Source organism: Colias eurytheme, chromosome 30 (assembly GCF_061535395.1).
Source record: "Colias eurytheme isolate Ceu_HAF_F1 chromosome 30, ilColEury1 Martin Lab GWU primary, whole genome shotgun sequence".
Lineage (NCBI taxonomy): Eukaryota > Metazoa > Arthropoda > Insecta > Lepidoptera > Pieridae > Colias > Colias eurytheme.
The window spans coordinates 152,996-171,097 of record NC_143009.1 but is presented as its reverse complement, the minus strand read 5'-3'; the positions used below and the strand labels follow the sequence as shown (position 1 = coordinate 171,097).

General features: G+C 32.4%; 3 protein-coding genes across 4 annotated transcripts; 2 read left to right on the top strand and 1 right to left on the bottom strand.

Annotated features, from left to right (window-relative positions):
• Window positions 1-636: 636 nt before the first annotated feature.
• On the top strand, window positions 637-1,508 carry LOC149895635 (uncharacterized). The gene has a single exon (XM_090118502.1). The coding sequence runs from the start codon at window positions 720-722 to the stop codon at window positions 1,362-1,364; it is 645 nt and encodes a 214-aa protein (XP_089974628.1). The 5' UTR covers window positions 637-719; the 3' UTR covers window positions 1,365-1,508.
• A 4,333-nt stretch (window positions 1,509-5,841) lies between these two features.
• Window positions 5,842-8,475, bottom strand: Ufc1 (Ubiquitin-fold modifier conjugating enzyme 1). The gene is made up of 4 exons (XM_090118586.1): window positions 8,240-8,475; window positions 7,614-7,745; window positions 6,477-6,644; window positions 5,842-5,965 (listed from the first exon to the last, which is right to left on the bottom strand). The coding sequence occupies exons 1-4, from the start codon at window positions 8,360-8,362 to the stop codon at window positions 5,879-5,881; spliced, it is 510 nt and encodes a 169-aa protein (XP_089974712.1). The 5' UTR covers window positions 8,363-8,475; the 3' UTR covers window positions 5,842-5,878.
• Window positions 8,476-9,087: 612 nt separating this feature from the next.
• On the top strand, window positions 9,088-14,926 carry BORCS5 (BLOC-1 related complex subunit 5). Of its 2 annotated transcripts, XM_090118551.1 has the most exons (7): window positions 9,088-9,180; window positions 9,793-9,903; window positions 10,822-10,982; window positions 11,252-11,327; window positions 11,938-12,050; window positions 14,194-14,328; window positions 14,806-14,926. In XM_090118551.1, the coding sequence occupies exons 1-7, from the start codon at window positions 9,090-9,092 to the stop codon at window positions 14,887-14,889; spliced, it is 771 nt and encodes a 256-aa protein (XP_089974677.1). In that variant the 5' UTR covers window positions 9,088-9,089; the 3' UTR covers window positions 14,890-14,926. The 2 variants fall into 2 exon arrangements, with proteins under 2 accessions (XP_089974677.1, XP_089974678.1); XM_090118552.1 differs by lacking the exon at window positions 14,194-14,328 and having other exon boundaries at window positions 14,806-14,920.
• The last annotated feature ends 3,176 nt before the right edge of the window (window positions 14,927-18,102 follow it).

Here is an 18,102-nt window from a genome sequence, read left to right as displayed (position 1 = left end):
TTAAACATGCTTGCGGTCAAATTTTGACTGGCAACCTAGTCGATATAATATATTCTCCTAATTATAAATATACATAAAATTTTGGTTTCATCAAAAAAAAAATTATGAACGCAATAATCCTGCGGTGGGATCTTAGACTATAACATTGTAGGCTATATCTTAATGTGATAACACCTTTATACGTCGAAAATTAATAAAAGGTTCACGAAATGTTCACTCTTTCAACAAAAATGGAAGATAGAACTAATGCTTTAGTGCAGTCTTTGAAATCTATAACTATAATCGAAAAGTGCATGGGAACAACTCGATTTAGATTCGTCAATGGAGTTATTTTACAACCAACGTTAAAACAAAAGTTATGTTCGCTTTTCGTGTTGATTGGTGCAGTATTCTTACAAATTACTATGATAATTAGTAAATCTGAAATTCCATACAATTCGGACAATAATGGGTATGGTCTTATAAGCACTACTCCAACTGTTTTTATATGTATCCAATTCGCAATTGCCATAATAGGCCCCCTTTTTTATTCAAAACAGACCAAAGATATTATTAAAAAGGTAACCGAAATTGATTATCTGTTGGGACTTGATTATCAAATCTATAGTGCGTGGAAGAGGCAAATAGATATTAAAATGGCGTTCTGTATCGCGTCATACACAATTGCTACGCTCAATGAAATATATTACCATCAATCATGGTGTACGCTTATCATCACTATGGCCATAACATCGTTTAAGCACAAATTCGAAATATTCACAGTGTACACTTATGTAAATATGTTATCTTTAAGACTACGTGCAATTAATGATATTCTATCTACATTTCGACACAAAAAGAATCATACACGAACACAGCGAAACGCCACAGTTCGCACCAAAAATGTTAATAGCAAGTCGTTGTCTATGGCTTATGTTTTGATTGGCGAATCGTTTGAATTGTTGAACGGTATTTTTAATGTGTCCTTATTTTTTACTTTGGCAACAACGTTTGTGTACGCCTTGATCGGTATATGGATGTTCGTTTATTCCTACCGTTATTTGGATACTCCAGAGTATATGTTTTTAATTCTTATATGGGTGGTATTAGATACAAGTGTGATTGGTATCATAGCATATGCCTGCGAAGGAGTGTCGAAGCTTCGAGAAGCTCTAATGGAATCGGCAAACGACATTATAATAAATTATTATAATTTATCCAAAGTACGAAGTGATGCTAAAATATTTATGCACGTTTTGGAGTGTTGGTCGTTAGAAATTAATACTTTTCATATGATTCAATTTAACAAGAGATTGTTGTTAAAATTTATTAGTGTGAGCACGACTTATTTAATTTTTTTATTGCAAATATCGCATTTGGTGTAGCTTCTATTTCATGTTGAGCCTGTTATTTTGAAGTTTCTTAGTTTGTATCGTTATTAATGTTAGTAAATGCTAGTAGAAACTTATTTGGCAAAATTCAAAGAAATTTTACTCTCAACGCGCTGAAAGATGTTATGTACTGTTATGTACAGTACAGGTAATGTTTAGGAATATACTAATCGACTATATTTTTTTCTACACACACAATGTTTTAAAATACTATATAATTTTAATATTTTTAATGTGATGATAAAGGTAGTACACCTTTAGCTAAGTAGGTATATAAGTTTATAAAAATAATAAAAAGTATGATGATTATTAATTTTTCATTTATAATTCCTTAATTACAAATTAAAATTAAATACTTATTATAAAAAAAGAATTATCGAAATTGGTTCAGCCGTTCTCGAGTTATGCGCTTAGCAACAGATTTGGCGATTCATTATTATTATATTAGGTACGTATAGAATATAGTTAAGTACCTATTACCATAGTATTATATTATTATCTATGTTGGTCTAGAAATATCCTAAGTCCTAACCTACACGTAACTGACTTTTTTAAAATACTGTGCTGAATTTAATCAAATTTTCTGAATATACCGTATACTAATCTTTGTAAGGATTATAAATTTTACTTCAACATGATCTCTGAAACAGCGAGTCCGAATTTGATCATTCTTCCACTAGTAACAAAAATAATCCAGCATAACATTATGTAAATCTATAGGTACTAATATTATACGTTTGAATGCGCTAATCTCAGGAACTAAGTACTAGTCCGATTTGAAAAATCCTTTCGGTGTTAGATAGCCCATTTATCGAGAAAGTCTATAGGTTGTATACGTAGTAGGTATATTATTATTAGTCTGTGCTATAGGCTATAATCATCACGCTAAGACCAACACGAGCGGAGCCACGCGGGTGAAACCGCGGAGCGCTATAATTTAAATCAGATTCGTAAAAATAATATTATAAATTGGCACTTACATTCGTAACTGCTGTTTTCTATAATGGAAAATGGTAATTTAGGTAAGTACTTAGTAAAGTCCAATATCCCAAATTTTTTTCATTTTTTGGGGATAGAATAAAAAGTTTATAAATAGGTAGTTAACTATAGCGTACATTTAAACATATATAAAATACGTACTTACAGTACGTAAGGTACATTTTTTATTAAATTTAAAATAAGAAACTTACATCATCTGCAGCAGGTGCTTGTGATGGCTATAGGATATTATATAAAAATTAATAATTAATTAAGGAAAGACAATAAACAATTTAAATATATTAATTTTTTTCAATTCAATACAAGTGAGATCTCACGAACTCGTCTAAATTATAAAAGAAAATGTCATCTATAAAATTAGTTGCAAGAAGCAGAAAGACAGACTTTTCTAATTAACTTTAGGTTTTATAAACATTGTGGAGACAGACAACTTAAAAAAGCTCTTTACATTACAATAAAAAAGTTCAAATACAAATAAATAATTACTGTTTCTGTAGGTGCATCGTCCTGCAAAAAAAATAGGTTTTGATCTATATAGCATAGAAATATATTAAAAAATACGTTAGCGAGAAAACAGGCTAAAAATTCATTGGTATAACCTTGGTATAACAAAGGAAGATGAAATAATATGGTCTAAGTTATTATATTTGAATATTAAATTAACTTGCAAATAATTAAAAAAAAATATATATGAAAATCCATTCAGCAGCTTTATTGACTTCACAAGTGGTGTAAGAGCGTTTTCACATTATCCGATCCGATATCGGATATCGGACGCCGATAGCCGATATCCGATATCGGATACAATTTGCCCTTTCACATTGTCCGATAAAATCGTTCCGATATCATCATGAGTGTTGCCAGAAATTTTTAGAGAAAACTAAACTAAATTGCCAGTTGATAAAAAAAAGGTATAATTAAAAAAAATCTAATGTTATAAATCATAGTTGTACATGTACATTAAAAAAAATGGTTGCCTGTAAAGTCGGTTTTACGGGCGAAGATTTTACGTGACAACGTCTTTTTCTCGATCATAGTTGAGTGGGAGAGAGACGCAAGGCATTCGGCGGGCCTCTCTCGTTCGGTGACTTATCGTAACGTTACCGAGCGTTACACTTTTTCATAAGTGACTCCCAGTCGCAACCTAATTTAAGACGTTGTCGCGTTAATAACTACAATAAAGAAAAACAACTTCAAAAAAGAAAAGTAAAATGTAAAAAAAGATTTGATATCACAAATTACTGCATATTATTTTGATGTGCTATTTACTAAATAGTTTTGATATCGGTCATTTGTATAACATAATATACTTATATGTTAACACATTATAAATTAAATAAATTTATATCAATACCTACTACAACCTAGTATTAGTTAATAGTTTTAGTAATACATACATATTAGTAAATACCTTTCAAAATCTATTAAATGTATTTTTAGCAAGACGTACCTAGTCATTTAGTCATTTTTTCACTACATACATTTATAAAAGTTCATGTAGTACCTATGATAAATTTATTAAGTGATACAATCTTTGTTTACATTTTCTTTTCTTTTTCTTATTACACTGTAATATCCTAAAATAATATTGTCACTCGTTCAAATATATTTGTAATATGATTGTTGTAATTTCCTGTAAGTAAAGATACATAAATTATTTTATTGTCATAAACAATTATTTTAGAATTAAGAGTTTTCAAACTTTGTATTCTTTGTTGTGAATTCAAAATAAAAATAAAATCGGTGTGAAATCTCCTCCTTTGTTTGAAGTCGGTTAAAAACAAAGCACTCAATGACAACAATACAATAAACAGCACAACCAACATCCGAGTAGGAGGAGCGAGGCAGAATGAGATAAAATAAAGATGATAGACACTTATGTTTTCGAAGATAGATATTTGAATTTAAGAACGCAATATATTTTTGTTTACTTCAATTCAGCCAATTGCCGTATATTTTAATACGGCAAATAAAAATACCTGCCGTATAAATCGTATTTTAAATGCCTTTAAATACTTAAATGTGTGTTTACTTAATAAAAAAAGGTTTCTTTTAATAGAAAGGGTTTTAGGTTAAAAGCAAAGAATTTTTTTAAAGATTGAGCGCCCTATAAGACTGAAAATACACAAACTAGTGCTTTTTTGCTGTTGGTATACTGCCTTTTCGAAAATTGAGTTGGCAACACTGAACATTATCGTCCGATAGCCACTGGGAATATCGGTGTCGGCTCCGATATCCGATATCGGATCGGACAATGTGAAAGACAGGCACATATTTCATACATTTTACTTCCCTCCGATATCGGATATCGGCTATCGGCTTCCGATATCCGATATCGGATCGGATAATGTGAAAACGCTCTAATAAACACTATAAACACGACTTTCTTCATAATTAATAAAGATTTATACTCACGACGCATTTTCCAACGGACCATAGACAAGAAAATAAAGCTATCCACTGACAACTGAGATGCATTCTGATTTTTAATTTTCAGAATCTGAAAATTAAAAAGTTTGACTGAAACTGACTTGAGGTATTATATCGACACCCAAGAAGCTTATAATCTAATACACTGGAGATTTCAGTATGAACATTAACTTGTAATAAGAAAATATATGACCTTGAATGACGCCTATATGTTTTTTTATCCCTTTCACACCTAACTTGGCAAGTGGGTGTGAAAGGGATAAAAAAACATACAGGCGTCATTCAACGTCATATATTTTCTACATTAATTATTCTACCTTAGATGACAAAATAAAAGGATTTCTACGCTTTAAATATATAATGACTAGAGGTCCGCCCCGGCTTCGTCCGTGGTACATATTTAGCAATAAAAGTTAGCCTTTGTTCTTGGACCGCTAGTTGTAAATGTACACGCGTAAAACCAAACACAATAAAATACTACCTTGATTTTGTTTAGCGTTTGGTTCACAATTATTAAAATATCATTTCATACATATAAAATTTTTGCCTTACCTTATTTTTCACTGTTAAAACTTATAACACAACACAATAACCATAAAATTTGCTGCAATATGATTTAGAATATATTTATGATAACATTTTATTGGTTTCGTTTCAACTTTATTATACAATAGTTTTATCCACACTGTTTTGCTTGCGTTATATTTCATCAAATACCTATTCTAAAAGACTTTGTGAACATTACATGGAAAATGCCCTAATTATAGCATAACTACAATAATATATAAAAACCCAAAGACGACAATGTTTGCGCTAAAATATATTTTAAATTATTTTTAATTCTTGTGACAAAATTTATCAAAATTGGTTCCACAGTTTAGTTTTAAAACGGTAACAAAGCAAATATTTACTAGAATGATAAATTATGCTAAATATTGTTTAAATCAAATGTTACCTAATTTTTAAAGTCAAGACTTAATCTTCATAGAAAATAAATTCTTATAAGTAGCTAATAATATAAGTGGTTAAATAAAACAAAATGTATGCAAAAAAATATTTAATATAACAATATATACAGGTCATTTCGCTTCTTCTGATTTCTCTTGATATTTAACTACCCCCTTTTCTATCAAATCGGGAATTTCTACTGCTAGCCATGGACCCAACTGTAAAAAAAATATATTATTATTATAACTTTAACATTCAAACTTGTAAAAGAATAAAGTTAATACAAATATAATCCTTTAGAACAATATTAATACTAATACAATATCTATACTAATATTATGAAGCTGAAGAATTTGTTTGTTTGAACGCGCTAATCTCAGGAACTACTGGTCCGATTTGAAAATTTATTTTGGTTTTAGATAGCCCATTTATCGAGGAAGGCTATAGAGTATAGGCTATATTATGTCATCACGCTAAGACCAACAGGGCGAAGCCGCGGGCGGAAATCTAGTAATATATAAAAGCCCAAAGACAAAGTTTGAATACGCTAAAAAATATTTTACATTGCATTTGATATTTTTCGTTTAATGGCATTGAAATGCTTTATAAATTTATATATTTTAAATTATTATTTATTCTTGTGACTTTATCAAAATAGGTTCCACATTTTAGTTTTAAAATGGTAACAAACTAATATTTATAAATTAGCTATTTATAAACTCAACTCACCCCCAAAGCCATAGCGTGTGCTATACCAAACTTAGGTACATTTCTTGCCCATAGCGGCTTAAAATGGTCCGTCAAACATATTTTACCGCCTCTATACATTTTCGCCGTTTTCCCATCAAGCCCGGGGAGCGCTATCTCTGGTGCAGTGGTCGGGTAGGTCACGGGAATCTTGAAGAATAATACTAAGGTCATTTTATCGAAAAACAAATAGGAGAAACATCAAAAAATAATTTTTCTTTCCATGACAAATAAAAAAAAAAAGACGGGTTGCACTGGGGGAGTGCCGGCAGAAGTGAAAACTTGATTATTAACGTTGAGCATGTTTGATATTTTGGAATGGTATCCGTCTTACGCTTTTTCGATCAAGTCACGTGTCCTGACGCGAGTTTTACATTTTATACCCATTACAGAAAAAGTGCTCAACGCCGCTAAAGAAGTTTTCACTTCAAAATATCTTCTAATGTCTTGGTGTCTACAATGTATATGGGTATATTTAAAATACAGCTATTATTTTTAATTTTTCCATTTTTCCTATAATTAGAAAAACAGAATGAACACTTAATATTTATTCTGTTACAATTATAAACAAGTTTGTATGAATGTAAGTTTATTTCTTACTGTGAAAACCGGTAAATCGATTTTGATGACATTTAGCAGTTATGTATGTACAAGAATAATCACTATATAGTATAAAAATCGCTTTCTCTATCCCTATGTTGCTTAAATCTTATATAAATGCGATAGTGTGATTCAAGAGGAAGGTTTTAGTATATAATTTATTAGGTCGTATACAAAGCGGGCGAAGCCGCGCTCGGAAAGCTAGTCTGTAATTTTTATTTAAATTATATTATGGAAATGTGAAATACTGCTTGTGTTGTCAATTTGACATTAAAATTATAAATAACTAGCTTTCCGCCCATGTTTTCAAAGAAATACCCGCATAGTTCCCGTTCCCGTGGGATTTCCGAGATAAATCCTATCCTGTGTGTTAATCCAAGTTACCCTCTACATGTGTGCTAAATTTCATTGCAATCGGTTCAGTAGTATTTGCGTGAAAGAGTAACAAACACACACATTTATAATATTAGTAGGTAGGACAATAATTGAAAATCTTTGATATACAAATATCATACTTACATCAAATTCTAGATCAAACTCATATTTCAGCAAGTTATGAATGTACCAACACTTGCCGAACCAGCGGGTTCCTGTTTTGTCTGATTCTAGTCGAAACCAATCATTGTCTGCTTCTTTGTTGTTTTGGACATACTGAAAAAATCTTTTATGTATTAAGTAAATATTTCAATAAAGTGGATTTCTTATTATTTTTTAATTATTAAAAAAACTATATTATAACAGTTACATACATTAATGGCAGCTTTATCGCTTTATTGTGATCTCTGTGGCAAGTTGTTGTTTGAATAATAAATGTTAAGATGAGAGACTCTATCCTATCTATCTAATCAGAATACATCAACACTTCAACACTATATTGAAACGTGTGAAATATGTACCTAGTAACAACAAATAATGTGTCACCTCACGCTTATTTCCTGTTTGTAATGTAGTATACTAATGGTAATATTTCATTCAGCGTAATATAATAAATATTCTAACGTTGTTATATACGTGGAGTCGATTTAGAAAGTAGTCGTGTTACTTCGTAAGTTATACATAAATAGGTCCATAGCTATCATATTTCACGACAGACATTGTAATGTGTGCAAAAAATCAATAATTACAAGAGAGAGAGGGTTAAATACCTTAATAAGAGCTTGATATTCTTCTTTTAATCGGGTCGTCCATAATTCCTTATCTCTTGGACCTGCTTTTGTTTTCAACAAGGGAATGCTGCCTAAAGTCTTCCTAGTACCTTCGTCTACCATTTTTAAAAGTTTATAACATAGTTTTAATAAAGAAATCTTTAATAATAATAAATCAACGACACAGTGCCCACCACAAAAACAAGTTCTTTCGCTGTCATTAATGACGTAATTGACACGTAGACGTAATTTTTTTTTTATTCAATTTACTGGGTCTTAAATACCTGTATTATGGTTCAACATTTTAATTAATGTTGTACTTTATTTCGAGTAGTAATATTATGATAAATTTCAATCGCAACTAACTTCAATTATTTATCAAGAATCATATTAGCAACAAAAAAATATTTTTTTTAAATTTAACTTTTAGAAATTCATCATTCTAAATGAAATCATTGACCATGATACAAAACTGAACGAATATGATATGAATCTAAATGTCAATAATTGTCAATTGTCCAAATAACATTTTCATGTAAATAATCGTCAAAGAAATAATTAGAAATTAAATATTTTCTAATTCACTTTTGCATAACAAAAAGACTATCTACATCCTAAGATATTAAACACTTTCAAATTTCAATTCGTAAAAAATACTCTATAATAATACTCTATAAATTTAATTTTTATTGTAAAACGGGTAAGTACTTTATCATATCATATTTCCACCAAAATCAATCCTTATTATAAACTATTCAATTTCATTACATTTAAATACTTAGCCGAGTATTATCGAATATATTTAATAAAACTTTTATTAATTGCAAGGAAAACTTATTTCTAGCTTAACATGGGTTCGGAACAGTCTTTACCGCCGAAGCAGCCGCAGCGAGCGCCGCCAGTGCGTCGAGGGTATACCGTAGCTGGTACGAGTTTTGCAGGTAATTTCTTAATTATTATAAAACTACCTTCCGCCTGCGGCTTCGCCCGTGTTTTTAAAGAACAACCGGCATATTTCCCGCTTCCGTGGTATTTCCGGGATAAAACCTATCCTATGTGTTAATTCAAGTTACCCTCTATATGTGTGCTAAATTTCATTGTAATCGGTTCAGATGTATTTGCTTGAAAGAGTAACAAACATACATATTCACATTTATCCCCATGCAGTAGTTTTTAATTTTATTAAGTAAGTATTACATAAGTAAATCAACTTACAAATCAAAACCTTTTGTGTAAAGTAGTTGTAATTGTAGTAGTAGTTGTGTAAATTTAAAAATTATTACAACTATAAAAATAATAATTAATGTTATACATGTTCTATTTAGTTCACTTTATCATATTAAAACATCTGAACAAAATTAAATGCTATTTCATTTTGTACACAGAGAATTAAAGAAAATAGTTCATGTTTTTCAAAAATAACGATCTAAGTTTCTGACAATCCATACCAGTGATTAAATGAATATTGGTTTAAAACTTTATTTTTATAAGTATTCCATATTTTAATATACCTAATACCCTTTACAATTAATCATAAATACTTTTATTTTAAGATGTCCGCCGTCCGGATGCTTCAGCGAGCGGCAACAATTCGCCTGGTGCCAGCATGTGTTCAGATTCAGAGTTGCCGTATATTTCCTATACAGTGGATCGACCGATTGGTGGTATGTACTTGTATATCTATACTAATATTATAAAGAGGAAAGGTTTGTATGTATGTATGTATGTATGTATGTATGGTTTTCACGCATAAACTACTGCACCGATATTGATGAAATTTGGCACAGATAATCTTTAGACCCTGAGGAAGAATATAGGCTACCTTTAATTGCGAAATATATACCGCGGGCGAAGCCGGGGCGGACCGCTAGTTTATTTATAAAATTACTGTTACAGAACAAACCTGATGCTTCAGCTAAATACAAGTTGTAATATTTTGCTAATAATCTATACTTAATATTATAAAGCTGAAAGGTTATTTTTGTTTGAACGCGCAAATCTCAGGAGCTACTGGTCCAAATTGAAAAATTTGTGCAGTGTTAGGATAGCCCACTCTCGAGGAATTAGCCCATTGCTCCACTTCTGTTGGTCTTAGCGTGATGATATATAGCCTAGCCTTCCTCGATAATGGGCTATCCTAAGTCCTAACAATGAACGATTTTTTCAAATCAGAACAGTACTTCCTGAGATTTGCGCATTCAAATAAACAAACTCTTCCGCTTCATAATATTAATATAGATTAAGTAATTAAGTATAGATTATAAGAAATCACAATTTATTCATATGATCATAAACTTGCTTTTTAAAAATTCTTTAATAAAAGTCCGATATGATAATTAAAAATAATAGATTAACGAACAACTAAAGATTGTTCAATTGATTGAATGAAAAATGTGGTTGGCGTTGTATTCATTGTTTATCTGTGGTAAACGTTTCAAAAGTGCTTCTAGAAGAAGTCTAATTGAACAAATAAATTTTTTTTTTTTTTTTATTGACATCTGCGATCAGTCAACGGACTATGAGCAGATATTTTGACAGAATGAATTGAACAAATAAATGTTTGAGTTTATTTTCGTTTACAGATTCCCCAAAGAACACGTCGAAATTACAACGCGACGGGAAAAAAGCGTTCCAACGGCGTCAAATGAGTTTACAGGCAAGAAAGGGCAAGCGAAGCCGGGATATAGTGGTAGTTAAGGCCGCCACAGATACACAATTAGATGAAGATATACAGAAGTTGCAGGTTAGTTGAATTTGAGTTTTTAATCAATACTAATATTATAAAGCTGAAGAGTTTGTTTGAACGCGCTAATCTCAGGAACTACTGGTCCGATTTGAAAAAATTCTCTCGGTGTTAGATAGCCCGTCGATAAATATCGAGGAAGGCTATAGGCAATATATTATCACGCTAAAATCAATAGGAACGGAGTACTGCGGGTAAAACCGCGAAGCGCAGCTAGTATAAATTATTATAACAAGTGTTTTTTACAAAAATATTTTTGTTATTCACAGGAGATACCAACATTCCTGCCGATCATGAGAGGTACTCTGGGCCTACCTGGTGCTCGGGACCCTGAGGTTTTAGAAGGTTAATACCTATTTAGTTGGGAAAGTTCGTTTTTATGTGTTTTAATATTAATTGTACATTGTTTTTTTTTTTACTTTTACGGGACAAATCTATGTCTACACACTTTTTTTGAGATTTGAACATTTTTTTGATGGTTTTAAGCGTTTTGTCAATATTTTTTTTAACTAGGCACAGTTTTTTTTTAATTGAAACATCTTTAGGCGCGTTGGGAGTAATATTTCAAGGTTGCGTTATGGCAATACCGTCACGTCATGTAAGGCGACGATTTTTTTATCTTTGAATTTTGTCAAAGTGACACGTATGCTACATGTACTTCTGACCCGTGTGCTCGGTACGCACGCTCCTTTTTTAATTTTACGTTATAAATCACAATCACGTTACACAAGTAATCGCTATATTATTACAAGTCTTTATTATTCATTTTTTCACATAGGCATTAAATTTTTGTTACTTTCAAGTGACAAAATGTTTTTTTGTAGGTTTGAACATATTTCGATTAAATTTTTTTTTGAGTTAGCACTATTTTTTAGTCATTTTTTTTATTTATTGTAGTTTCATGTCAATTTTTCTCAATTTATTGTAGTTTCCAACATTTTTTCGTGTTATTTAGGTCTAGACTGTCGTCCGTGGGTCCGTCTCGTGTGTCGGCTACAAGCGCACTTGGCCGCGTGCGCGCATCCGCTTTGCGCGGCGCAGGCGCAGATCGTGCAACAGATTAAGGAGGTATTTAATTATTGTTGAAGTGAAACTTCTTTATCTGGGTTGGAAAAAAATTTAGTGTAACATTTTTTCGTTACGCGTGACATTTTTACGTTACGCGCCATCTTTTTCTTATCCCTACCGCGCGTGATTGACGTATTTCTGTAAAGTCATATAGTAAACTAGCTGCTTCGCGCGGTTTCACCCCCGCAGTGCTCCACTCTTGTTGTTCTTAGCGATATGATATAATATAGCCTATAGCCTTCCTCGATGAATGGGCTATCTAACACCGAAAGAATTTTTCAAATCGGACCAGTAGTTTTTTGAGATTACCGCGTTCAAACAAACTTTTTTTTATAATATTAGTATAGATTCTTATGATAATTTATTTTGAAAAAAATTTTTTGGATGATGATAGTGAATAATTTTGTTTTTTGTTGAGAAATTTTTTGTATTATTCAGTGCTAAGAATTTATTGTTTTATTGATAAATAGATGTGATGACGATTTGAAGTTATGATAATGATTACTATTTTTTTGAATTCAAGTGCGTACACGTGTGATGTAATGAAGCGGCAGCGCATGGAGCGTAATAATTTTACTCGACACTACACACAGACACTACGAATACGATACATAACACCTGACACTTCAAAATCGACACTTAATACACGACACTTCAAATTCGACACTTCATACACGACACTTCATACACGACACTTCAAACACGACACTTCAAACTCGACACTACACACAGACACTACGAATACGATACATAACACCTGACACTTCAAAATCGACACTTTATACACGACACTTGAAACTCGACACTACACACAGACACTACGAATACGATATAGAGTAAGAGCCCAGGGCTGCCAGACCTTACTTATTTTCTGAGTAACGAAAAGTATCAGAGTAGTGTTAGGGTATACTCTGAAGGTATGCATACCTGCTAGCTTGGGCCGATGGCCAATTCACAGGTACCAGGTACATAAAAATATTGGACACTTTTCTTCAATTCTGAGAGCTGATTTTTATATACAGGGTGTCCCACTATTGGTATACTAAGCGCGAAGGAACTTGTAGTTTTGCATACACTGATCACGTAAAAAATACTTAAAAAAAAATTACGTCCAAAATTTTTTGCTAAATTTTTCCTGAAAATCCATGTTTTCTTCTCTAGCTTCGCGCAGCCGGCATATACCGCTTCTCTAATATGAGCATTTTATCTATGAAAACATAATCTTAAACGATAGCTCACGTGCTGGTGGCAAAGTTGGGCGGCTCGCTTGTTATGGGTGTACACATAGAGTTTTAAGAATTCATCTATTTGAAAAAAAATGCGTCTGGAATTTTTTAATTATTTTTTACGTACTCAGTGTATGCAAAACTATAACCTCCTTTGAGCTTAGTATACCAACAGTGGGACACCCTGTATATTTAAAAAAACTGTATTAAAAATTAAATATTAATATTCCCAGACGGTTTCGATTCTAGATATCAGATTTCAACATATTATTCTACGCTGTCGTTACTAGGTTACGCTGTTGAATTTTGTTGAACTGTCAAATGTTGCCTAAATGGCTCTATTATAACACTCTATGTCCGATTATCCGAAATTTTGACTATCCGAATCAGTCCATCTCAATCCTAATAATCGGCGTTCTAGTGTATTCATTTACGAAAATGTCAACTAGTTTTCCACCCGCGGCATCGTCCGCGCAGTCAAAGAAAACCCCGCATAGTTCCCGTTCCCGTGGGATTTCCGGAATAAAACCTATCCTATGTCCCGGGGTAAAAAGTAGCCTATGTCCCTTTCTCGGGTAACAAAATATCTCTATACTAAATTTCATGCAAATTGGTTCAGTAGTTAAGGCGTGATTACCATACTATCCATACTTAATATTATAAATGCGAAAGTAACTCTGTCTGTCTGTCTGTTACTCAATCACGCCTAAACTACTGAACCAATTTGCATGAAATTTGGTATAGAGATATTTTGATACTCGAGAAAGGACATAGGCTACTTTTTATCCCATGAAAATGACGCAATCCCGGAAATCCCACGGGAACGGGAACTATGCGGGTTTTTCTTTGACTGCGCGGGCGGAAACCTAGTACATAATATTATATAGTAGGGATAATAGTGTTGTTGTACACAACAGACGGACAGCCTGGCCGCGCGGCTGCACGGCGCGTGTGTGGAGCGGCAGCGCGCCAACGCCCGCGCGGCGGAGCGCCTCGCGCGCGCACGGGACCTCGCGCACCACCTCGCGCGGTGCAACGCGACGCTCACCGCTGTGAGTCCATACATAAATCACTACATAGTATAAAACAAAGTCGCTTTCTCTGTCCCTATGTCCCTTTGTATGCTTAAATCTTTAAAAATACGCTACGGATTTTGATGCGGTTTTTTTAATAGATAGAGTGATTCAAGAGGAAGGTTTTAGTATATAATTTATTAGGTTTTAGACAAAGCGGGCGACGCGGGCGGTAAGCTAGTAAATAATAAATAAATCAATATTTCGGGATTATTTTCACACACGGCACGATCTGATCCCATACTAAGCTTTCGCTTGTGTTATGGAAACCAGATGGCTGATAAACATACATACATTATTTATTTGCCTTAATCGGACACAACAATATGTACATATAAAATATAAATACTTCATTGTGACTAGTCTGATGAGTCGACATCGGCAGATTGGTCTATAAGAACACCCTTACGATTCTCTTAAAATTTTTCTCTGTTTTAATATATATTTTTTTTTCAGACTTTGCGTGACGTGGACGAATTAAATTCTTTACTGCCAGAAGATAAACGATTGGAACCTTTTGTGTGGAAACCGAAGAAATAGTTAAATAAATATATGGAAAATATACCTGTTTGTAACTGAGTCTAACTATGTTAATCGTGTATGATCTCGTCATAGGTTTTATGTTAATAAAGAGTATTATATAATTGTGTTTCGTTATTTCGTCTACATATTACAAAATTATTATAACGTTATGTCTGTCTGTTGGAAACTGCTGCACCTATTTTCATTGTGTTTTCACTAAAGCATGATCTATAGAAATTATTCCTGATAATTTGCCTTAGGATCCGTGAGATGGCGCTATTAGTGTTAATATACATGCACCACGCGGGCGAAGCCGCGAGTTTTAGATAGCATGCAATAAAAATTTTAGGTTAGATATAAATTTGAATAAATAATTTTGTCGTATGAAACCACGCGGCACAGCTAGTGTTACACTACGCAAACTCTTTAACCATATTATTATAAAATAATTAATATATTATATACTAAAAAAAACACGCTTGAACTCATGAAATTATTGTATTATGTCACCGATCCTTGGTAAGTGTACAAAGTTTGAAAGTCAAAATCGAGTCTAAAGGAGTCGGATACATACAAAAGATGAAGTATTAGTTTCACCTGTATGTTTGTATGCTTTATTTATAAGCTTTTATATTACATAATAAAAGCTTACAAATAAAGCATTTAAAACATCGAGGACGAATATCTGCACTGCACTGACCTTTCTTCATTTTACCTTTACCTTTGATTATGTACAGGAAATAATTTGAATATGCAACTGTAATAAAAATGTAATGTTTGTCATTACTTATTTAATAATTGAAACTAGTAGGTACAGTAAGGGTACAGTCTAGTTCAGTACCTACTAATATATAATATTCTGTGGGAGCTATAAAAATAATATTTGACACTTGATAATTTTGTCAAATGTGGCGCCATTTTTAGTAGGCTAACCTAATGAGTAAAAATATCAATAAGTACCTACACCATCGAGATAGTATGTTACACTAGAGAGGTTATTCCAAACAAAAACATTGCGCGCGGCCGATGTGGTGGGGTACGTGTGGAACGAGCGAGGCGTGGCTTCAAGTTCAAAGATTAGCAATGCGTGCAGATGCGACACATTGTGCAATCTGTTTACTCGGTACTATCTGGTGGTACTGACACTAGGGAATTAATAAAAAGAGGATTTTATATTAAACTATGTATTTTAATTTCCTTTTACTATAAACGGAACTACATTTAAAAATATACTTTATTTTGCTTCCATTCTGTTTATTTACATTCTCAAAAACATCAATCGCGGCATAGGCGGCTTGTGACAAAGGCGGCTTGTGTCAAAGGCCTCGGCGATATCATTTAACAACATAATATGTACTTTAGGCAAACTTGTAATAAGATCTATTTTACTTTCTTATTAGTCCATTTGACAAGGATATTGGTTAAGATACCTATTGGAATAATTTTATTATTATGTATGTACTTATTAAATCCGCGAATAAAAAAAAATTTTAGTCGCGAATATAGAAATTGGGTCGCATTTTTTTAATCCGCGAATAGTGAAAACGCGAATAAAGGAAGCGCGATTAAGGAACTTTTACTGTATTAGTTTCTGTGAATGTTGTGTTTATTTGTAATTGTTGTGCATAATAATTTATAAATCCTATTGGAACAACTGTTGATGAACCTTTTTTTAATAAATAAAAATAGGTACTTAAATAAATACATATCACTTAATATAACCTACCGTTTTACTTTGCGTAGTCGGGTAAAAGTATAAATATTTAGGTACTACACCACGATAATCTTTCCTAGTATATATATTGTATATACATAGTTAAAAAATCCAGTTACATGTTTAACAGACTCATCGACAGTGTCACGTCTGTGCTGTTAGTCTATGAAAAATGGCGCGAAACGCAGAACGCGTGGTGATTTTTCGCAAAATGATAACAATATTAGTAAAATGCATGACTTACTCATAATAAGGAAACTTACTGGTGAAAAGTCACTCCTCGGGCTTTGTTTGTATTATGGGAACTGTTAAAACAATATCTTAGCACACACGAAGGCATTTTGAACAGAGCAATAACACGTGTTGACACGACAAGCGGGGGGCACAGTCCGGCACAGACTAAAGAGACTTGTGATTCTTACCTCTAGCTCGTGTTAAAGAGAGTGTAGTAGCGATCGCCTCTCTAGTGTAACATACTATCTCGATGACCTACACAGTTTTTTTGCAAGTACATATTGTGAAGGTATTGTATAAAAGTAATATTATAATATTATATATACGTATCACTACATAGTATAAAACAAAGTCGCTTTCTCTGTCCCTATGTCCCTTTGTATGCTTTAATCTTTAAAACTACGCAACGGATTTTGATGCGGTTTTTTTTTAATAGATAGAGTGATTCAGGAGGAAGGTTTTAGTATATAATTCTTAAGGTTTAAGTCAAAGCGGGCGAAGCCGCGGGCGGTAAGCTAGTTTGATAATAATAGCATTCATATTTGTTTAATCAATCACCAGCTACGTATTTATTTCACATACCTCGTCGGTATTACCCCAATCCTCAAAATATTACTAGAAAGTACACATATTGTCACATGTAATGTATACGAGTGACGTCAGATTGCACTAGTGTTGCCCAACGTACTCGTATGTCCTTGCTCTCGTGACACATACCGTGGCATACTGATTTAAATCGCAAAAAGTATAAGTTTGTGTTGATGAACTTATGAGTATGGATATTATCATCATCATGTATCATTTTTAAGTACTTGTGTAATTAGTACTTAGTACCTACTCAAACTCAAACTTTTATTTATTCAATTAGACTTCTTCTAGAAGCACTTTTGAAACGTCATTACATATTTGTAACATTTACGGTTTTACCACCGATTCGGAAAGCAGTATCTACGGAGAAGAACCGGCAAGAAACTGCATAGTTGCTCTTTTAAATCATGTCAGTTTTAGAATTTAATTTTACAAAATACATATGTAACATCATATATCTTAAAAATGACATGATGCATAATATGAATAGGTATACCTTGCCTATGTAATATAATGAACAATAATTATAAGATAAACCTTATTATTTAATACATCTACTCATTTATTTTGCCGAAATATTAATTATTTATTTAATACCTACCTATACGATAAAATTTCATCAAAACCGGCCAAGCCGTTTCGGAAGATTTACAAACACACTTATATAGAGCTGATTTCATTACTATACTAGGTAG